Source organism: Asparagus officinalis, chromosome 5 (assembly GCF_001876935.1).
Source record: "Asparagus officinalis chromosome 5, Aspof.V1, whole genome shotgun sequence".
Classification (NCBI taxonomy): Eukaryota; Viridiplantae; Streptophyta; class Magnoliopsida; order Asparagales; family Asparagaceae; genus Asparagus; species Asparagus officinalis.
The window spans coordinates 29,454,535-29,479,160 of record NC_033798.1 but is presented as its reverse complement, the minus strand read 5'-3'; the positions used below and the strand labels follow the sequence as shown (position 1 = coordinate 29,479,160).

At 35.8% G+C, this 24,626-nt stretch overlaps 2 protein-coding genes across 3 annotated transcripts in view; one reads left to right on the top strand and one right to left on the bottom strand.

The window, feature by feature from the left end:
* Positions 552 to 10,165, top strand: LOC109841656 (U-box domain-containing protein 3-like; the record flags this gene model as incomplete). The annotated part of the gene is given in 3 exon segments (XM_020410604.1): positions 552 to 876; positions 879 to 990; positions 9,003 to 10,165. Coding segments are annotated over 3 exon segments (1,278 nt in total), but the record flags the coding sequence as incomplete, so codon positions are not given.
* The window catches only part of LOC109842690 (ribonuclease E/G-like protein, chloroplastic), a 22,262-nt gene continuing 8,486 nt past the window's right edge, over positions 10,851 to 24,626 (bottom strand). For both annotated transcript variants that reach the window (XM_020411545.1, XM_020411546.1), the window contains 6 exons: positions 23,776 to 23,923; positions 22,662 to 22,734; positions 21,593 to 21,705; positions 21,256 to 21,375; positions 18,952 to 19,107; positions 10,851 to 11,192 (listed from right to left, as the gene is read on the bottom strand). In XM_020411545.1, coding sequence (XP_020267134.1) covers positions 11,016 to 11,192; positions 18,952 to 19,107; positions 21,256 to 21,375; positions 21,593 to 21,705; positions 22,662 to 22,734; positions 23,776 to 23,923 — 787 coding nt within the window. In that variant the 3' untranslated portion in view covers positions 10,851 to 11,015. The remainder of the gene's footprint in view (positions 11,193 to 18,951; positions 19,108 to 21,255; positions 21,376 to 21,592; positions 21,706 to 22,661; positions 22,735 to 23,775; positions 23,924 to 24,626) is intronic.

The window sequence follows — 24,626 nt, the reverse complement described above, 5'->3', positions numbered from 1 at the left end:
CCGGAAAAGTGGTCGCCGACAAGCAAAAAGACCTAATTGATAATTTTAATCAATTAAAATGCTTTAATGCCGATTTTTTATTTAAACTACCTTCTTGGCAAATTGAGTTGAATTAAAATACCAATATGAGTATTTATACAGATTAAGTCATCACGTGTCACGCACGTGACGAGTTCTCGCCGGAAAAGTGGTCGCCGACGAGAAAAATGACCTAATTGGTAATTTTAATCAATTAAAATACCTTAACGCCGATTTTTTTATTTAAAATACCTTCTTGACAAATGAGGTTGAATTAAAATACCAATATTGGTATTTAGCCAATTTCAAAATAACTTAAGAATCATGGGACCCAATAAGAATGTCACTTCTACAGCGGAAGCCATGAAAATGAACTGCTATTATAGAGGAAAAAAAAAAACCAAATTAGGAAAAGCTCGACTTCAGTTGCGTTACCTACAAAGCTCAGCAACCTCCGTACGCTACCCTATAAAATTACGATTCTATACCTCCGTCCCCACAGATTTAACTATGCGCCAGTATATCTTCACTAAATCCATCGCGATCCCTCGGAGCTATATGCCTCCTGTCTCTCTCGCCCCTCTCCCGCGAAATCTCGAGGAGGAGAGAGAGTGAGTGAGAGGGGGGAAATAAAAATAAAAATAAAAAATAAAAAATTGTTGGAGGAAACGAAACCCTGGGGGACGAAAGAATGTGCCAAAACCCTAAAAGCCCTAGCCCTAGGGCCGGCCGCAATCGAGGGGACCAGCAGGCTCTGGTCCACGAGCTCTCCCTCAAGCTCGCCGGCGCCGATCCTCTGCCGAATCGAGGCGGCGAGGGACGTTCGGAAGATCGTCAGGGCCTCCGCTAGGGCTCGATCGCCTTCGCTGTCGCCGACGTCGTCGATCCCTCGTCTCCATGCTGCCTCCGTCGATCGCTGGCCAAGGATCGCTTTTGCCTCGCGCTGCTCAATCTCGCCGTGCGGAACGAGAGGTAAAGCTCTCGGTTAGGGTTTTGTGAGTGCCTCCTCTTGAGTTTGGAAGTGTTGGACGGTTTTTCTATCTTTTGATTATACTATTCATCGCATTGAGGTAAGAACTTATCGTGTATGTAAGCGCAAAAAAATTGAGAACTCTTGATGTCTTATGGTTTACTGTAGCACACTGGAATCTGGATAGATGAATGAATGCTCTCGTTCATCCTTCCCCTTTTCTCGTTTATCGTATAAGAGGGAATATATAGATTATTTTATGCTAGAGATAGTTGGATATAGTAAATTTCTAATGCGGGTCCATTGATATATTTGACATTTTTGAAAAGCTATAAGATTAAATCTTTTGATCGTCAAAATTGACCCCACATCCATTAAGCTAATTGGTCAAAACAATTTTTATTGTCAAAACAATTTTTATTGTATGGATACGCCAAACATTATATCTAGATAGTCTGACATAAACACTGTTATTTTACACGTATGTTGGTATTCGTATCCGTATCCATATCCACATCCTATGGGGTGTACATATTTGATATCCATATTCTTATCCATATCCATATCCGTTTGCATCTACACTTCTAATAATTGTAGTAAAAAAAAGAGGTCTTAGCAGCTTTGCTGATTAAGATATTTTATCTGACTCGAAGATGAATAGTTGTGGAAAAGATAGTGATGAGAAAAAATTTTCACTTTCATTGTCGTCACAGTCATTGACCCCCTCATCTCAATGCTCTCCTCTGTCAATCGACTGGCAAGGAGTCGGTGTTGATCATGCCGTTTGATCTCGCCGTGAGAAATGAAGGGTAAAGCTCCCGGCAGGCTTATTGAGGCGCGCGCCCCGGGCGCGGGGCGCTTCGGCCTGGGGGAAATGCACCCCGCACGCGAGGCGGGGCGTTGTACGCAATGAGGCGCGAGCCTCACGTGCGCCTCGCACCTGCGTTATGTGACATACTCTTTCTTCTATTTTTTTTAAATAATTTACATAATTACATATTTATATCAGGTAATATACTCTTTCTTACTAGTTGTTAATCTATTTTCATCTTTTCATGTTTAACCTATAAAAAGGAAACAATAATTAGTAATTTAGTATATTTGTTTGCTAATATAAAAAGGAAACAATAATTAGTAATTTAGTATATTTGTTTGCTAATTGTAACTTCCTTCTCTAATTAGCATGCTAACTAGCAAATTATGAACATGTAAATATGTAATTGTTACATTCATTCTTTATCTTTTCATGCTAAGTAACAAATATCAATTAAGAATACTAACTAAAAAATTATGAACAATCATGTTTGTTAATTATATTTCTTAGTCTATTTATGTGACAATTTATAAACATATGCTCATAATTGTTAATCACTTAATTTGATGATTTAAATACATGTTTCTTGTATCTTTTTTGTTACTTTAAAAATCCAGTTAACATAATTTGATGATTTAAGTTGATATTCTCATAATTTTGGATGTAGGTAACTAATATGTTGCTTATATGTTTTTATCTTATGATGTTGGCAAATATTAGTTTGAGTTATGCGCCTCAATTAGTGAGGCACGCGCCTTGTGCGCCTTGCGCATGGTGCGCGTAAGGGATCTTTGCGCCCCACATTGCGCCTTACACCTCGATAACACGGGCTCCCGGTTAGGATTTTCTCAGGTAGGACTTTGTTGGAGTTCCCACTTACATTTGGAAATATTGGATTGTTTCTACGCTTTGGTTGTTTGTAATTTATTCTCTCAAGGCAAGAATTAATTATCAAAGGAAAGAAGTCAAAAACTTTGATGTCTTATGGTTTATTGTGGTTGGCTTGGATTTGGATAAATGAATGAATGTTATTATTTATCCTCTCTTTTTCCTAAGTTTCCCTTTATGCTTCCCTCTTTCCTGACTATGAGTGCAAACTGGTCTGATACAGATCAAATTTGAGATTTACTACACCTCTATCCATTTACTAGTTACCGATAAGGATACAAATAAGTATAGGGTTCGGTAAGGTCATATTTTTTAACATTAAATATGGATGCAAATCTTATAAAAGGAAATATACACAGTTACAAAAAGATATGAGGAAAACATACAAAATTGAAAAATATATACGTCATCCAATGCAAGAGATGATTAGATATAATAAATTTCTCTAATGAGAGTAAATTCAGTATATTTGATTTCTAATGTCAATATATTATATCAAATTTGACCTCATAACCATTAAGCTAATGGTCAAAACAATTTCACTTGTTATGATTGATACATTATATTTAGATATTCGGATATGAACCCGCTATTTTACTCACATGTCTGTATGTATATCTATATACTGTGGGATATAGATATATAGCATCCATATTCATATATTATCTGACAGAAATAATGATTTATCTTTGGATATCTTTGTCAGTTGTTTCCTTTGTCTCAAAGATGAGTAATTGTGAAACATGGTGTACAGGAAACAAAATTTTGTTTTTGTTGTCACCATTGTTGTTGATCCGCTCCTTTCCATGCTCGCCTTTGTCAATCAACTTGTTAATAGTCGGTGTTGCTTGCACTATTCAATATGGTCACGAGAAATAAGAGATATGAGAAATAAGAGATAAAGATCTTGCTTTGGACTTTGTAAAAGTTTCCTTTTAGATTTGGAAATATCAGATCGTTTCTTTTTGTTGATTGTTTGTAATTTACTGTGTTGAGGCAAGAATTTATTAGAAAGGTGATGTCTTATGATCACTTGGATCTAGTTACCTAAACAAGTCCTCTTGTTTATCCTTTCCTTTTTTCCTATCTTTCCATTTCTGCTTCTCTCCACCCCCCTCCCCCCTCGCTCTCTAACTTGGGTGTAAATGGATCAAATACAAATCATATTTGATACTCATCGTATCTATACCTATTTAGTGATTTCAATGAAGGATAAAATTACGAATAAGGTTATGTAAGGAAAACTCATAGTTATAATGTCAAGATTAAATACATATATAAATATTATAAGAGGAAATATATACGAATGCAAACGGATATGAGGAAAACATATAAGATTGAAAAATATGCAGCTCATGTGGTGCAAGTTGCAAGAGATGATTAAATTTAATAAATTTCTCTAGCGAGAGTTGATTAATATATTCGATGTATTACCAAAGTTGTGATTAGATTCTTTGGTCATTAAAATTGGCCCAATATCCTTTAATCTAATGGTCAAAATAATTTCTACTATATAATGGATACTATCTTTAGATGTTCGGATACGAACCCTAATATTTTACTAATATATCATCTTTGTATCAATATCTCGATCCTATGTAGTATGTAGTATTTGTATTAATATCTTAGCGTACATAAGTACTGATTTATTCACATTTACCCGTTTGCATCCCTATATGTATTCAAGAAAGAGGCTTTAGCAGCTTTATTGGTTTAAGTTATTCCCTCTATCTTGAAGACAAATAATTATGAAAAATATTTGATTAGAAAATTTCGAATGATAATTGAAAATTTAAATTCCTTATTAGGATAATATATTGTTAAATAATCAATTGTTTGAACTAATCTAATCTTCGCATGGTTATTAGTAACATAAAGATAAAGCTCTTGTTTAAGATTAAATTTTCGCTATTCGCTTGATATTGAGCATGAAAGCGTTGAATAGGAGGGGCCATGGGTTGTCGAAAAGTTGTCATGGAAGATATATTACAATTCTCAAGCTGATTACAACAGACTTCTCGCATTCAGTGCTTTTGAATAAAATCTCCATCTAAAAATTTCCCTTATGAAAAAAATTACAATAGAAAAGGAAAAATCTTGGATGTCAACCTAATATATTCACTAAAGCTCATACTTAATGTGGTCATGGTTGGCGCTCATTACCCACTTATGTGACAAATTACAACATTTAATGCAAAAATCACATTGATTGCCATTTTTAGAGGGGGGAACTCTTGACGCCTTAGTACGCGGAAATAATTGGTAATGGAATGTGCATTTCCACTTCTCATCCATGCGTACCGAACACAACTTCTTTGTGGAAGTTAGAATGCCCATTTCACTTCTCATATGATACGGAATGGGCATTCTCACTTAAATGAGAATGAAAATTTTGAAATAAATTCCAGATGTCTTGATTGCTTATCGATTATCCATACCAAAAATAAAAAAGATTGTTATTCCCACTTCATTCTCTAATCACACCCAAATGATAGAATGAGATTGAGCATTCCGTTCTCATACATATACATTCCATTCTCACTTGAATGAATTCTCGTGTACCAAACAAGGCATAAATAGAAAATCACTAAACTTCGAAAGGATGTAGGAAGAAATCCTCCAATTTTAGTTTTAAAGTTAAATAGATTTCTGTGGGGAGAAGATACATGCTTGGCATCTCCATGCAAATATGAGATTATTGAACATTTTGAGAATCAACCAAAATTGTTCCATGTTGCGCCACATGTCGTGTTTCCTATTTAGTTACCAAGCATGTATAATGCATCTGAAAAAGTGGCAAACATATCATCAGGAGGGAGAGAGTATTGCGTCAGGGAATTAGATCCATAGGCTTATATGAACGAACAATGTCACTTAGTAGGGGAATTTAATACGAGAGAAAAATTTTCTTAGAGAGAAGTAAAGATTGCATTATGAAGTATTTATTAGTAATCATACTTGATATTTTCATGTATGTTGATGAGTATGAACCACCCGCTTTTATAAGTTTACATGCTAATGATGTTATTTAATGAATAATAAGCATTCGATGATTTGAAAGATCACGAATTAGGTATAACACTAGGTTGAACTCATGCGTTATTGTGGCATGTTGCTAATTGACTATACATTTTTTATGGAGAAAATATTCAATTAAATGCCATCAAGTTGTTTTAGCGGGAAAATTTAGAGGGTGTTTAGGAGTGGCAACATGTCTCAACGTGGTGGGTTAATCCGAAAATGAGATGATAATCTCCATACAATATTATAGAAAGCATTAGACAGTCTAGGTGTCAGACCCGACGCCTAGAGCCTAGGTGCTTAGGTGGGGGGGGGACAAGACAATTTTCTCTTTTTTAGCTATAATAATTAATAATATATTTTAATGTTACGAAAAATGCTAGGCACCTCTAAGCGCCGGACTAACACTTATCTTTGTTTAAGTGGTGGTGGAGGTCTTGTTGAAGTTTGGAGGAGGTGAAGGTGTTTATAGGAGGTCGAAGGAATTTGGAGGAGGTAGAAGGACTTAGAGGAAGCAACAGAGAAAATCAGGACCAAGACCTAAGCAGTGCAGCCCATGTAAGTGGCATGCACTCACCTAGGCACATTCAAGACCTAGGCGGGTGGCTTAGGTATTGCCAAGGCTAGGCGGACACCTAGGTAGGCTAGGCGCTAGCTTTTAAAATATTGTCTTCATATGAAGGGACTTAGCGCAATGATAAGAGTTCTCGTCGTATGACCAAGAGGTCACAGGTTCAGTTCGGAAACCTCTTATAAAAAATGTCAGGTAAGGCTGAGTACAATAGACCTAAAGTGGTCTAACCTTTTCCCAGACCTTGTGCATAGCGGGAGCTTCATACATTGAGATGTCCTTTTAGGATTAGTTGTACTTAATATTCCAGTACTCCCCCCATTTTTAACTTTGATATCCTAATGCCTTTTTTTCCCAAATAATACCCCAAAGTTCAACAAAGTTTAATTTTGATAACCATGTTAATTGATATAATTGAAGAAGACGATAAAAAACAGTGTTGAAAATTAATACAATTAAAGGAGATTAAAAAGAGCAATTTTGGCAATTTGAGACTGCACAAACATCCTTGAAGCAAGAGAGCAACCTATCATAACAATGCTTGAGGTAACGAGGATGCTTATTATGAAAAAAAAACTAACCAAAAAGAATTGTTACTATTAAGTGGAAAGGAAGTTTATGTCCCTAGATACAAGCTAAGCTGCAAGAGTTGAAACCAAACTGATTATATCAATAAATGAGGATATCAAAGTTAAACTTTGTTGAACTTTAGGGTGTTGTTCAGGTCAAAAAAACTTTGGAGTTTCAAAGTTAAAAATTGAGTAATAGGGTATTTAAGTGCAAATAATCCTAATTCTTATTTCTAATATAGGACAATATTACAGGATTAGTAGCTTAAATTTTTCATTCATCACTAATTATTAGCAAATAAATGTAAGCTTTTAAGTTTTTGGTGACCATTATCAAGGTATTGGCCTCCATTATTATACGACTGACATGTATTGGTATTGACTAGTATATATTGGTATGGATACGGAATGTCGTCATTATTGAACTATGCTTCAAACTATGGCTAAAAGAAATACACGAAAACAAAAGCATTTAGACTTTCTTTATAAAAAGTACTTTAGGTTATAGTATTAAGGAATATATAGGAAATCGAAAACTGGACTTTCTAGGCTTTCTTTATAAAAAGTAGGACAAAGTGGCCAAACCCCCCTTAAAAGTATTGGTGAGCTCTCAACTTTCCCCTTAAAGTATCAATTTGTCAATTTTCCCCCTTAAACTATGTGTATTAATATTGTCATCTACATAGCTCACAGTCAAGTATTCAGCATATCAAGATGTGACAGTGGTTTTTTGCATTTCTTGTATTTTTTGCAATTAAATTTTTTTTTTTTCAATTCCTAGGAATAAAGGGTAAAAAGGTTTGACGGAAAGTAGTTGGGAAATTTTATGGGTAGGGATAAAACGAGGCAAACTGTTAAAAACTCGTGAGAAAATGTTAAGAAAATACACTTTCACGTCATTGATCTGTCAAATATTTGATTGTGGGCTCACAAATGGCCACATTGAACATATATACATAGTTTGAGGGGGGTAAATAGGCAAACTTATTTTAGAGTGGAAGATGTGAATGGAAATAAGTACCTAGTTCATGCTAGTTGAGTTGAATTAAGTGTAACCTAAAAGAACACAAATAGAGGCAATAACACACATGATACTAGGCTTCGAGCCTTTGACATAGCTGGACGAAACATTTATATAACTTCTTGTTGTCAATGAAGGTCAACTAAATTTGTACAATGAGTATTAATTCATATTGCAATCCACTATCAGCAGAAATCAAAAAATAGCTAATTACTATCAGTAGAGTATTTATGAACCATGAGCACTCCCATTATGAAGAGTGTCATCTCAGGCAAAATAGTCAAGTACGTGCCGCACATGACACTTTTTCCATGCATAATGATGTTCCTTTGTAGACTTGTTTGTGTGTGATAATGGGGACCCAGCAGCGGCGGGTGGGGGGGGGGGGGGGCGGGGGGGATTTACTTAAAATAGTTATTTGTGCAGATTATTTAATATTTGTACTAACTATAACATAAATGGTAGTATAATAATTAAGGAAAAGGACCAGCGTTTCAAGGTTTCAACAGCATGGATATTCCTAGTGCAAAAAGTGCTAAAAAAATCTAGTAGTTTTTCTGTAGTGCAGGTGTCAAAGGGTTTTCTTCTTGACATTTACTCTTTATGTTTGAATAATTTTCATAGTTGTAAGAGTCTACTATTGTATATGCTACATATGATAGTATGTTTTACAAATTTCACTATATGTGACATAATATGTGGGTGTCTAGAAGAACTTATAACATGACCACCACATTATCCTTTTAAAAGACAAACATTCTCAAATTTATATTTTTTCATATTGAACTTAGATGATCATTTGGTTTTAAATTCCACATGCTTTTCTCCTTCATCCTCATATCTTATGGGCATAGGTTGTGATTTTCTTGGATGAGATACATCAAGTTTCCTTGAAGTCTTTAGTAAACTAAAAACAAGCCACATAGTTCCAGGAACAGATGAATAAGATCTTAACCAAATAGAGGGATGAAAGGAGGCCGGCTTCACGATTTCTTTATCATTATTTGTGATTCATAACTCAATTATCTTTAACTTACTTGATGGACTTATTTTCAACAGTTAAAGATCATAAAATTATTTCAATTCTTCTGCTTTCCTACATGTCACCTTTATTTTACGTATTATCTCAGGAATAAGGAAGTAATAGTGAAGAGTGGCGCCATCCCCTGCCTCATAGAACTGCTCAAATCTGAGAACAACAATCTCAGAGACCTAGCTACTGCTGCAGTCCTCACCCTTTCAGCTTCAACTTCTAGCAGACCAACTATCATCGCCTCTGGAGCCGTACCCCTTCTAGTCCAAACCCTTATCTCCGGAAGCATCCAAGGCAGGGTCGATGCTGTCACAGCTTTATTTAACCTGTCTAATTGCGCAGAGAAATCTAACCTCACCCTCTCAGTTGAAGCAACTAGGCCTCTTCTCACCCTTTTGAAGGAATCCAAGAAATACTCAAAGTTTGCCGAGAAGGCTACATCTTTGCTAGAAATCCTTTCTAAATCCGATGAAGGATTGCTCTCAATCTCTGAAACAGACGGCGGGATTTTAACTCTGGTAGAGACTATTGAAGAGGGTTCTTTACTAAGCACAGAACATGCAGTTAGCATTCTTTACTCATTGTGTAGGAGCTGTAGAGAAAAGTACAGGGAGATTATCCTTAATGAAGGACCCATCCCAGGACTTCTGCTGCTAACTGTGGATGGCTCTATGATTGCCCAGCATAAAGCTCACAGTCTTCTAGATCTTCTGAGAGATAACTCTCAGACTAAGAGAGAAGCATCGCAAGACTTGGAGACGATTGCTTATAGTATTGCTACAAAGGTTGATGGCAGAAAGAAAGCTGAGAAGACCGCGAAGAGATTGCTCCAGGATATGGTGAAGAGAAATATGGAACTGAACATGATAAGGATACAGAAGAGAGCATCTTCAGGCAGTTTAAAGACCCCAAGTACGCTGTTGATGCCGTCGATGTAGGATTGTAAGTACATATTTTGCTCTTTTGAAAGCTCGGTTTTGGCTCTTCAGAAGAGTTTACAGACTGGTTCAAAGAATCAAGTTAAGTGCTAACTTCTATAAGATGCATGTGAGGTTAAAAACTTGTAAAATGACATAAAAGCATGTTCTTGTTGTGATCTTCTGCCCTGGTCTTTGTACATAGTGTTTACCTAAAAGCTTCCGACTGTGGAGAGTAGTTCTTGTACTGTTTTCATTTGGTGTTTTTTACACCCTATGTAGCTAAACAAATGAGCTTCATAGTCCAAATACAGCAGCGAGATTTCGCCTGCTCATTGTCAAAGTGGTTTGTGTAACTTGATTGTTTCGGGTGGACGATATGCATTTGGGAGCTTCTGGTTACAATATATATGAACTCATTATATGAATTTAACACGGCACAGAGTTTGACATTCAATTTATAGGAGCTGCGATTTTGGTGACAGCTTCCAATTGACAGAAGGTAAAAACTCTTTGGAGATTGTACAATCTGTACGTACGTGGTGAGAGGTATATTAACAAAGGAAGACTTCAGTATATTGTCATTCTCTTTTTATCAGGGTTGGCCAAGATTTTGATGCCTACTTCATGTCCCGGATGAGATACATGGTAATGTTGTAGGCGCAACCCACGCAGCAAGCACAACAACAAAATAATAATAATAATAATACAAAATAAAAAAATAACTAATAAATAAAATGAAGAAGAAAGGCTGTCTCCAAATCAGAATACAGTTTTTTTTTTTTTTGGCACCTACTCATATGCTCAATATAATATATACTTTTGGTTGGTCTAGTACATCGTTTGATCATTGTCTTCTCTTCACCCTACAAGACATTAATCAACCAAAAGCCCAACTTGCCCATGCTGACAAAGATTTTTAGTCAGCCAAAAAAGTTTCAACTGTTCAGCCTAAGCCCAACACATGCCGGCAATTTCAAAACTTCAATTGCGAAAACTCGAAAAAAAAAAAATCCCTGGGCAAGCGATTTCAACAACAATGTTAGGCTCAATTATAATGAAATAAATACAGTCAAGATTCCATTAAGCATGAGAGGTAGCAGAATCGTGGGACCAACATACAGATCTTCTTATTCTGCGTTTCTTACCAGAGAAAAAAACACAAGCATGAGAGGTAACCCAGGATCGATCTTTCATTTTCCACGATTTTTCCATTTTTTTATGGGGAAGAGAGTTAATTTAGTATTTGGAATGTAAGATCTAGCTCCTGTAGGTCTTAATCTGGAAATAGCTACTTTTTGGTCATTATCTCGATTCCCTTCAGAAAATGGTTTCACCTCAAATGCTCCTCTTGAAAACCCTCTAGCAACCTGATTCATGTATGAACATTTTGCAATTAGTTTAGTCAAGAAAAACGAGAATATTGATCACATAGGAGTATCTCGCACTCCAAAAGGGTAAAAAGAGAATTTAAGCGCAGGAGGAAAATATATTTATTTTTAATTATTGCATCTATAGCAGAAAAATCTTCTCTGATGTATAATTTTATTAAAATATTATAAGCTTCAGAAGTACTTCAGAGGTATTGTTGCTAACAATAGAAAAGCCTTTTGAAATAAAGAAAGGAAGGAGCAATATTGCACATGCAAAGTGGCATACATATGCACATGGACACAAGCACACACATAAGCACACGTGAGCGCACGCACAAGTATGAATACATTACAAACGACAAGAAAAGTAACACTGTATGTTCTTGGATACGAAAAGAAAAATAACACTGTACATTTTTGGATTGGCGTTGTCCATCTATAATATAGATTTGTCAGAGCCAAATGGTTTTACAAACAAAATAGCTCAAGTAATGTGAAGTACTTGCAAATGAGATGAACCAGTAATCACTAAAATAATAATTAAGTCCTCATCAGAAAGTTAGAAAGTTTTATAAATGCATCTAGAAATTAACTAGGATGTGAATCTACCATTTACGTTTTTTTTTTATCTTTTAACTTTTTAAGCTCAGACAAGGATACATGATAAGATCATAAGAGTATCTAGCAAGTCCACATCCAGAAGTCGGGTACCGAAGTTGATAATTTGACGGAGTTGGATGCAAATGAAAAAGTATGAAGAAAGAGAGTATATGTTACTTGTATTTATCAAGGCGTAAAAACTCTTAGTCATAGATACATTATAATTAAGGAAAACAACCACAATCAATCATAACATATTAATAGCTATCACATTTTGTACGTGACCAGAACATGTAAATAGCTAATAATGACTTCAATAATGTCCCGCATTGCGAAACAGAGACGAGCCAAAACAGAGGAACCAGATAATGGTCAAAGTAAAGTAGAAATTACAAAATGGAACTAAATTACAAATACTAGACCAGAAAGTCCATAAACTAAACAAAATTTCGAAGTTCGCAAATTATAGACCAAAAAGTTCAAACTAAAGCAAATTAAAAGAATTTCAAATTACGAACCAAAACATCCCAAAACTTTAAAAATAAAAAATCACAAATGTCCCTAACACAACAACGCAAATTTTGGGTAATGTCTAAAATAAAATCAAATGGACAGTAACGTTAAACTAAAATCTTAAGTGAAATCAATGGACTGTAACGTCCTTAAAACTAAAATTCTAGAAATCAGATTTTTTTTTAACTGTAATGTCACTAAACTAAAATTCTAAAATCATATCAAATGGACTGTAAACCCCTAAACTAAAAACTAAATAATATCAAATTACCAATGATGTCTCTAAACTGAGAGAACCTGTGGACCACAGTGTCCCTAATCTATCAAATATATGGGCCAAAACGTTCCTAAACTAAAATCAAATAAAACGGACAGCATTATCACAAAACTAAAATAAAAAAATTTAAATTTATACAATTGAAATTGTTTTCAAACTGAAAAAACTTAAACTTAAACTCCATTTCCGATAGAAAAGTCCTCTCTATCTTTCAATAAAAATGTACTTTTTGATGTGAAAGCCTCCCCACATCAGAAAGTCCACAATGTCTTTCTTTTGTTATCATTATTATCTCTAAATTTGAGTTAATCTATAAAACCTGTAACCTGTTAACCAAAGGTTTCATTAACAATAGTTTCGATTCTATTAGAGATATCAAACCCTATAATTAATAAACCTTTATTTTCGTAGAGGGGATTTCTAGGGTACAAACCCAAATTAAATTATTTGTAAGCCTATCCATTCGTTAGGAACAGTACCTCTTGCGTGAGTTTTGTGACCCTACAGTCCCCTATTGGGATGCACTGTTAAACCAAAATTGGGATTAGCCGCAAAAAACTACAGTAAATCAGCTTATAAATGTCTATGATGCCTATGCGGCAAGATTGATTTTACCAACAATGATGAAAACGTGAACTCACAACCTTTTATGCTTTGGTGAGAAAGTTTCTTATTTTGTGCTGGTGCAACTTAATGGAATTTGCATGACTAGGATAAAAGGAGATGATGAGAACAAAGAGAACTGGAAAAGTAGAAAGGGAGGGGGAGTGTCTCATCTACTGTGCTGGTTTCATATCTTAGGGTATCCACACAACCTAAAGGAGGAAAACTAGAATCAAATGATGCATATCCTCAATGTACTATGGCTAACAATGCAGCCCAATGATGACCTCACCAGATCCAGCAGATTTCGGGCTGAGTTAGAAGCTACGGGAAGGACTTGCAATATAGAAGTGACCTGAAATATGACTAAGCTTGATACAACACCAGATGTCTTGTATCAGTGTACTAACATAGTAATCATGGACGAACTACTTGGAACTTATTTGTTGGTAACTTGGTTATGCCAATGATACATTTCGAACTTTGCATGAAGAAGGTGAAAGTTTCATATTTTTCTCTAAAAGTATAACTAAGTTGCACGCAAACGGGTAGGGGTATAGGTGTCGGGATGGGTACATGACACAAATTTATAAAAGGTAGAGTATGGGGACACAGCTATTATAAATGTTCACACACGCCTGCGCTTGTGCCCATGCACACGTCGGCTCATGTGCACACGGGCGCACACACATACATATTGAGATTAATAATTTACATGAGATCAATAATGTTTTTCATTCATGTGTTATGAGAATTAAAATTCCCATAATATTTTTATGTTTCTTTTATTATGTGGATTATAAATTTAAATATCATTATTTTTTGAACATGACACCTACATGATCATTTAAAATAATAGTTCAAGACAAGACCTATGTCCAACGAGCTTCAAGAAGGGGATATGAAGTGTAGGATATGAGTCCACGAAGTGTATGGGAAATGTTTTAACTTTCGAATAAATGTAAATGTCTGAGCAATTTGGGTATAGGTACGTGTATGTGTGCCTATCGAGTATGGCTTCAGTTAGAAGTACCCAGGTAAAACAGATCTGTGATGTCACCAAGATGGGAAAAAAGCAAGAAACCTTGATAGCTTTCAATGTCTGAAAGCATATCCAATAAAAATAAATTTGTAAACTGTAATTATATTCAATCTGGAATTTCATGTCAGTTCTTAAACTATTACTCAATAACCTCATGATCAGCACAGATCCTCGTTCTTTTTCTTTCCAAGATGTACAAATGACTTGTATAATGTTAGATACATTATTATAAGAAAGTATTCCTATACAACACTTTTGAGGCAGAATTTTTCTGCAATTCAGCAGCGGGTATATCCGTGAGGCAAGTATGCATGCTCACGCACATATGTAGAGTCTGTGGATGTAAGCACTCAAATCATGTACAACTAAATAATTAATATTAGAGTAGTAGAGTATTTTATTTGTTTAAGTGTTTTAGTCCAACATCGGGTGCACGTGTAATCTTGAACTATCTATCAATATCATAAAGAGGACTGACCCACAATGGGATCAAGTCACTTTTTCCCATAACATTAAAGCATGTTATGAAACCCTAGTCACGCCCTAATCACCCTCCCCTTCCTCCAAGGAGCAAAACCATAATTTCGCTGCAACGACCTTTTCCCTAGGTTACTATTTATCGCATGAACAGCCCTTTGTACTGTTCAGCATGCGAACATCTTTATTTACTGTTCATTATGCAAACAACACCTTACTACTACTCATAGCGTGAAGAGTAATTGTGTGGACAGTACTGTAAAGATCCGACCTTTCCCTTGCATCCTCAGACCTTGCCACCTTAGATTTGTCAACTCTACCTCCTCCATCTTCTGTTGCGACGAACACCTCCAGACTTCACCAAATCTTGCTAAACCTCATCGAACCTTGTTGCCTTAGATCTATACCTCGCTGAATTTCATTGTTTCAGATCCAGAACTGAAAACGCCTCAGATCCAGACCTCGTAGCTCTCTCCAAATCCCCTTCACCTACTCTACTGCATCCCTAGCTTCGTCATCTGCAATTGCCCTTAGATTTGAAGTTGTTCTCAGACTCGGAAATATTTAATCACTATTAGCTGAGATGAGACTATTCATGATATAAGTTATTTATTTTATGATCATCTACTACTAGTTGCTGCTTTGTTATATTACTACTACTTTTTATGGCTACTACCAAAGAGGACTGTGATCAGTTGCAAATCATCACTATTAAATTTAATCGCAAGAACTACTTGATTTGGGAGAAATCTGTTTGTGCGTACTAAATGTTTCAAAGGGAAGTTGAAGTTGGTATTGTCCTCTAAACTTGACCCACTAAAAGTTTCAAAGGGAAGTTGAAGTTGGTATTGTCCTCTAAACCTGACCCTTCGCTATTACCACTAATGACAAGGACGCCGAGAAAGTCACTGTTGAGAATATTAAAGAAGATTAGGAACATGATGACTTGGCGATGGGGGAGTACGGAGACACACATTTGCTCATTTTATTTTATTGGTATTGCCAATGAGATCTGGGAAGCTGTTCGAGAAACATTCTATGAAGCAAAAACATTTCGCGGGTTTTTGATGCATATGAGTAGTTCTTTAACATTTAGCCGGGTGACAATGATTTAGAGTACTACAGTCAGCTGAAGGGGATGCATGATCCCCTTAACCAATATTATCCTCTGACTATAGATATTCAGAGATTGAAGAAATAATGGGAGGATCTATGTCTGCAAATTACTTTTTGGTTTGAAGTCTACACTGAAACTGTTGCAAGGACACTTTTTAGCTTATGTAATCCACCTCTTCATGGAGCATTCTTTCATCTCTCTCAGGTTGTGGAGAACCAATTACAGTCCCCAGTTGTTGAGACTCCTGCACTTCCCTTGTCCATTAGATCTTCATAGTCCTCTCGTGGTCATGATGGATTTGCTCCTCGAGGAGGTCGAGGAGCACATACTAATCGTGGTGGTCGTGATGGACGTGATTGTGACCGAGGCAATGATTCACGCTTTTGTACTCATCGTAGGCGGACTAATCACTATGTTAAGACATGTTGGGAGCTTCATAGTAAACTAGAGTGGTCACAGTCTCTTCATAAATCATGCATCTGTGATGAGTGGCTCATCTACTTCAGTTGTGAAGGAATCTTCTATTGCCCACTTACCTTCAACTGATGAGCAAGTTTCCATGAGCAGGTCAAGAGTACAATTCTCAACTTCAGAAGGTGCAAGAAATATCTACTTAAGAAGTTACCACTCTAGACCACCTAGGTATTACTTGTCTTACTAGTACACCTTCCACTTCGTGGATTATTGATTCCGACGCATATTCATATCTTATAGGTAAATCCACATATTTTTCTAAGTTTATTGAATCTCATTCTTCACCTTCTATCTTATTTACTGATGGGCGCCCACATACTATTTTTGGCACTGACATAGTTATACCTACCTCTTCACTTTGTCAAATGTAAATTATGTCCGTGATGTTCCTTTTAATCTTATATTTGTTAGTCATTTGACAAAACCTCTAAATTGATCCATAACCCTTTCTCCTTCATCTTGCGTGTTTCAGGATCTTCACACGAAGAAGATGATCGATGGGGGGTATGAATGTGATAGTCTGTATTATCTCTAACGTACTGGTCGACAGTTTGGTAACATTGTTGCTGCTGCCTGCTGCTATTGATGTCTCTGCTCTTCGATGGCATAATTGCTTAAATCATGCATCTATTAGGTCTTTGCATTCTATCATTCCTTCTACTAAATCTGTGTCTAAATTAGAATGTACTTCATGCCAAGCATCATTGGACCTTTGCTTCTAGAGAAGCCTTTGATATTATTCATAAAGATATTTGGAGTCCTAATTATCTTAAATCTTTTTCAAGTTGTTCCTATTTTGTGACATTTATTGATGATTATTCTCGTATGACATAGTCGTTTTTTCTTACAGATCGTTTTGAGGTTTTATCAATTTTGAGTCATCAGGAGATCAAGACAATTTGGTTATTCTTTGAAAATTTTACGCTCTGATAATGTTGTTAAATATATGCAAAAAGCTTTTCAAGATTATTGCTCCTTACATGGTATTAGTCATGTGATATATTGTGCTCATGTGCCACAACAAAATGGTGTTGCTAAGCATAAGAATTGTCATCTTCTTGGTATTGCACATACAATATTACTTCATATGCATATAGCAAAATATTTCTGGAGTGATGCCATCTTGACGGCTTGCTATCTGATTAATTGTGTGCCTTCAACTGTATTAAATGGTCAAATGCTTATATCTGTGTTGTATAATAATAAAAATAAAAAAGGGTAACCTCTTAAAAGTTTTTGGATGTCTTTGTTTTGTTCAAGTTCTTGACAAAAGGCGTGAAAAATTAGATCCTTAGGCTATAAAATGTGTTTTCTTAGGATACTCAAGAACTTAGAAGGCTAACGGTGTTAGAATCCTAAAACTAGGAAATACTTAGTTTGTACTGATGTTACATTCTTTGAAGATACTCTATACTTCATATCTTCCACAACTAAGAATCTCCTAGCAAATGTACCTCAACCTATACCGAATATTTCTGAGGAACCAGCGACACCATCACATCAGCCAATGAAACCGTTACTGGTCTGTCAGAACTGCAATAAGAGAAGTATATAATCTGCCACTATACCCACTCTACGTAATCTACTTCTTCGCCTGAAGATCTTGCTATTGTTCCTGAGGAGTTTTGATGATTATGATCTGCCCATTGCCCTTTGGTAAGGTAAATGATTTTGTATTGTGAAAAATCATATTGCAAACTGTCTCTCTTTGTCATTTATCACCCCTCATGCTGCTTTTGGCTCATCATTATCCTCTGTGTCTACTCCTAAATCCTTTCTTGAAGGTCTCTTTGATCCAGGGTGGAAAAGTGCAATGGATAAGGAGATTGCTACCTTGCATTCTAAAGAAACTTAGAATCTTATTGCTCTACCGCTAAGAAAAATTACAATTGGTTGTAGGTGGGTATATACAATGCAATTTCCTCCACCGGATAAGGTAAAGCGATTAAAGGCTCGCCTAGTTGCTAAAGGATAATACTCAAACCCTTAGCGTAGATTACTTTAAGATTTTTTTCACCGACTGCTCGCTTGCATTCAGTGAGGATTTTGTTATCTGTTGCAATCATGAAAAACTAGCCACTCTAGATATTAAGAATGCCTTCTTGCACAATGATTTGCAAGAAGAGGTGTATATGATTCAATCACCACGATATAAAGTTCAGGGAGAGCCTACTAAGGTTTGTCGCCTTAAAACGCCATCTATGGATTGAAGCAATCTCCGCGTACATGGTTTGATAAATTCAGTTTGGTGGTTAGCAACTATGGCTTGAAGCGTTGTGTATCAGATTATTCCATTTTGTGTGGCATTCTACCACTAGTACTATTGTTCTCGCTGTGTATGTGGATGATATTGTTATATTAGGAGATGATCATCAGGGCATTCGAGATTTGAGGCTACATCTCAGTTCTTATTTTCACATAAAAGATCTTGGAGTTTTATGGCACTTTCTTGGGATAGAGGTTGCTCGTTCCTCTAAGGAGCTAGTTCTATCTCAACAGAAGTATCTTCTTGATCTTCTTCATGACACTGATATGCTTCATTCGAAGCCTGTTTGTATGCCTGTGGACTGTCATATTATACTGGACCCATAACAATTAATATAAATGGTCATGCACACTACAACAGGCATACATGCATGAAAGAGATATATACCTTTAGCAGAATCCAAACTTTGAGAGAGCTACTCAAGACTGCCAGTTTCGTGCGCTTCCCTGATGTCAAATAGTTGCACATGTGTCGGTCAACTCTTAACACAAACCTTGGCCAAGATTTTGCATTCTCAGGATCAGGTTTTTTATCCAACGCAGCCTGATACAGCCAAAAGAAAACTCTTGTTATCCTCAGAAAGCAAACTGACAAGTAACAGAGAATTTAATATCATCAACTGTCATGACACCACAATTTCTTATTCATTGAGACGGACCACAAAGAAGGGAGAGAAATAAAAATTGTTTATTGCAACTAAAGGAGAAGATATTTGAACAATTCTGATAGAGAAGGTCATCCAATAGCAAATGCAAACTGATGGATCTTAACTACACTAGTAGGGTGTGATAGATGTTTAAAATTTCTAATCTACTTCACATCCACATCTGTTAATATAGCTGTTCCATTTACATATCAGCTTATAGCTGAAGCAAATATGAATATTGACGTATCGTTCTATCCAATATCAGCTCCAAACATAATCCAGATATAATGTATATACATTCTATTACTAATATAAAACATGAGCAGTGCCATTTTAAGGGTTATTTGAGCTTATAAGAGTGACTCCAGTCTAATGTTTGCTACTAATAAACTTCAACTTTTGAATGTCCTCTTAAATTAAAGATGGACGGCTATTCACAAAATATCTAGTGTTTATTTTTTACAACGAAGGGAATTCTTTTAGAAATAATAATATCTCAGGAGTTTTGTTCACAAAGAATTTATTCACAAAAATTAACAATAGAATATGAAAATCCATGCTCTGTAAGATTAATATTTGGACCAGAGTTTATGCGTTATATGATCTAAGCGCATGATTGAGGCCATGGAAATTTATGGAAATGGTACTGTCATAAACCATATGCAAAAATTAACAATAGAATATGCAAAATTCATGTTCTGTTAGATTAATATTTGGACCAGAGTTTATGTGTTATACAATCTAAGCACATGATTGAGGCCTTGTTCACAAATCTTTATTTGTTTACGAGAAAATATGGATATCATCTCAAGGTGATATAAAATCCTTTCTTTTGTGTCCATCCCCAACCATTCTTACTGGGGCTTCCTCAGGTTTTTGCCCCATGGTCAAGCCGTGAATTCTCCTCATGTGTCCATAACTGATGCAAATAATATGCAGCACGAAAACCTTTTGCTTGTAAAATTATTTCCAACTCTTTTGCATTCTTTTTTATCAGGGCCTATGGGTCTTCATTGTACGTGACCACATCGTCTTAGTTCTTTAATCTTACAAGTGCAAACATTACGCCAAACGAGAATCATTATCCTATAACCTTTTTAGCATTGATCTTCAACTAATCGCGAGTTTCCTTTAAACTGATTAGGGTTGAATTAAGTTCGGACTTATATACATCTATATTTTCTTAGAGGAGTAATGTAGGGGTTAGACATATGAAGCTGCACTAATATGACTCATATCACATTTCGATTTCCAGAGAATTGAAGTGTACACCTGCAAGATACTGTCAGAGAGGCGCACACACATGCATGCACATAGGCAACAGATTCTTCAAAAATTCGTAAGATTTGACATACAGTTGGACAACAATTTGAACTGTAAACTTTATTTACATTTTAGTCGTTGAATGTTGGATAAAGGTCTTCACAGCTTGTGCGGAAGATGATCAAAGTAGGATTAATTCTTAGCCAGAAAATTAAGATGCTAAAAGGTACAGGTGAGTATGACTTAATTTTGAAATTTTTATGAGATAACTACGATCCAACCAATAATGATAAAGACGATATCGAGAATCTCATGTTGACATCTTATTTATATATCAATACGAAGTCATGTCCAAAAGCACGCCTTTAGCATATTAAAAGTAGATTCCAAAATTCTGACTGAGAATTCATCAGCAAAATCATAGCTCTGACCAATCAACATGAGGAGATGCTTAGGATAGAAACCATTGACTCTGATGATTTGGTCATGGAACCCAAGGATGATGCTCCGAAAAGAATATATAATCTTTTAATTTCCTTTCTTTACATGATATTACACTCAACGCCACATTCTCTCTGCAATTTTGTTGCATTTGAGTTAGAAGCATCAACCATGCCAACTATTTAATAGGTCCCTCTAAAAAATTCATACATTTACCTCATGGAAGATCAAGTATCAAGGATGTGTAGAAACTGCCTAAACAGAATACAAAACCTCTGGAAAAATACTATGCAAGCTGACAGGAATTATTTTTTGGAAAGAACTGGAAGAACTATACTCACAAGAAAGCGGCAAATTTCATGCTCTATCTTTGAAAATGATGTTTCTAAAGCTTCAATGCGCCCTGTAGCATGACAGCACGTGCATGGTTCACTGATCATGAACGTAACACTTGGTCGAACCTGTACCAGTATCTAAACCTTGTGAGGTCACATTTCAAAGTTCATCCTAAAACATCACGATAACCATAAGGTCTCAACAAAACTGCATGGGATTGGCTTTATGCAGTTATCTTGTTCTTTTCAAGTGCTTTGTAAAAGAGCATGTGGCCACATACCAAGCAGAGATACACATGAATGCAAAGGTATTTCAACGTTAAGATGATCCATAAAGTCTTACCCTCTTTCTAGTTATTTCCATAAGCCCGTGTTTAGATAACTCGGAAACCTTCACCGTCGAACGATCTCTTTCAACCGCCTTCTTAATTTCTTCATAGACTAGCCTTTTATTCGCTACAGGGACAAGATAAGTAAACAGAGTATCAGTTTATCAGGAATTTTCAGCTCACTGATAATAATTAAAGAGCTTCAGATTTCTGGCTACATATATTCAAACTCAAAAGCTTCCAGTGGTGTAAAAGTCTAGATACAAGAAATGTAGTATGAGTAACAGCTCCAGTTTCATGAAGGCTTCTACAGCCAATGTCTTTTTCAACAAATAGGAATCAACCTTAAGAACTGGTTTTAAGCCATACTATTTTTGAGGAAATACATATTCTAATTGGTACATGAATTGCAACAATGAACTAATAAGGCGTATTAACAACATATATAAATAGAATATCTTCCATATGTATGCTTTCATTCAGATTGAAGGTTTTCTTCGTAACGTAATTGCTGCCGTTGTTAATTGCAGTGCACAGTATAATCCACATTCCGGAGGTGCCTCGGCTGCATTCATCTTAACCAGCAATGTATTGCATTTTTAGCACTTGCTCATAGTGGCTAATGTCAACACATGGAAATCCAATACCATCAAGGAGAACTAATTTGTAAAACTATTTGTAAGTTGGAAAGACTTCCCTCCAGTAGTCACACCATTCTGATAGAATGCCCTCATTGCCAGAGTCTCGGATTATTTAAAAAACTGGTCAAACTGCTCACCAATTCTTTTTTCATATCCCATTCTTCAGTTAGTTTATTGTATGTCATTAAGAGGAGTCGATAGATGAACAGAAAAAAAACTAAGTTCACACTATGACATAAGCTACCTAGCAGCTCCAACATACATGGAATAACCATAATATTACACCCAGTCACAATTACCCTGTAACAAGATCGTTTGCCAAGGTGCATCATACATTTTACTACAAAGTAGATATCTGGCTACCCTGTGAGAAGTGAGGACCAACTACTGCTGCTGATATCCTAAATATGAATGGAGAATTTTATAAAGATTATTTACTTACATTCATCAGCCATATCTATGAAATCCACCACAATGATGCCACCAATATCCCTCAGGCGCAATTCACGTGCTATCTGAAACAAAGATATAGCTTAACTAGGTATATGAAGAGTAGTGTTCTTGTACACGAAAAATATAAAAGAAATAGCAATTTTACTATTTGACATTTACACTATGTGAAGAATTATGTATATATATCAATTGTAAAATTGATTCCATTTGATGCATGAGTAGAAAGTTCTCGGATAATTTGATCTCTCATTTTAGACCAAAGCAGTTAGGGCAGTCAGATGTTTTAGAACTACGAGTGACGGTTAAAAACTTAAAATCATTAATATTCGAGTTCTCCTCAAGCTTAAATATTTCAAATCATCTATTGGAAGTATAAGAACATTGTTAATGTAGTTAGTGTGACAGGATACACTTCTATAGATAGCTACTTATGTGCGAATACTGAAAATCTTTTACTCTTCTGACTGACAGCAGCATTAGAATTCATTTGGAAAATTGAAGAGCAGAATTTTCATGGTTTTTTTGCCAGTTGTCATACCATGCCTTGCGTTTTTCTTACCACAGCTTTTAATACAAATGAGAGGGCCATTGCTGGTTAACAGAGAGATCGAGGAGTTGTCAGAAACAAGCAGCATCAGATGAGCCTTATTGAATAAGAAGTTAGTCTATAATTGACACTTGTATTCAAATGCATTATGACTGTGTAGTTTAGACATCAAAGTCATACACAAGCTAATGCCTATATCAAGGACATTACAGTTGGGCAAGTCAGTAAAGAAATATGATTCTCAATGTATTTCCCATCAACTGGGACCATCATGATACTAGTAGAAGTTAGTAAAACACAAAGGAACATCATCTCTCAAAAGCAACAGCCTGCTTTACGATTGATGCACAACATTATACTAAACAACTTCAAGCACTTCTCAGTGAATCATCATTTGGCCTGCCTTTGATAGTTAGGAATGGGGTCAGTTAGTTGATCAAAGTCGCTTCCAGTAATATCTTGCCTTTTATAATAAAGTTTTAAGAGGAAAAAATGCGTATTTCATCCATGTCCGTGCACAGGTTCCTGAGTGGTGAAGGTTAAGCTTTGGCCATACTTGTTTTGCAGCTGCAAGATTGACTTCAAGAATTGCTTCTTCTTGGGAAGTCTCTTGTCCTAGCATGCCGTGGCCCCCGTTGACATCGATGGAAACTAAAGCTTCTGTTTGTTCAATCACTAGAGAACCTCCATTCAAGATTGGAACCCTGCATGAAACATCAGAAAGATTTTCAAACTAATTCACTAAATAGCAAACTAAATTTTTAAGCAACAGGTGTGTGCCTTCGCTTTAACTGCTTTACACAACAAGAGAATATTTGTATTGGGCATAATGAGATGTGATCTCCCACGTATGCATCAATATAGGATTGCTAATATCTACTTCCCACTATCTTTACATGCAAGAGTTCCACAGACCCATTTGTGGTACATTTAGGTGAAGCTTGCATATATTTATAGAATGTCCCAAACTAAATTGACAGATTTCTCCTTTATCCAAATGGAAACATTTTGAATTCCTTAACCTCAGTATTCTGAAGATGTTAGAGTTTCCAAAAACGATAAGAATTTCAATTCAGTTAAAGCACTCATAACAAATATTGGGGATTAAAATGTAGAGCATATATTACATAACTATCTCCTAGCGCCAAGCAGTGTAAGTTGGAAAGTTACCCATTTGAGAGTTGAGAGACTTGATATCAACAATTTCCATTTCACGTTTTTAACCTGTCTTAAAGTACACAAAATGATCTCATGAGATTTACATAATGCCATGCAATTAATTCCTTCCATTCATCCTTAATGAATGATGTTCATCTATCTTGATTATCGGTATCGCTTTTACTGAAGTATAAAAATCATTGAAAGACTCCTAGTTTATCACAGTGCTTCAAAACCAGTCATGTTTGC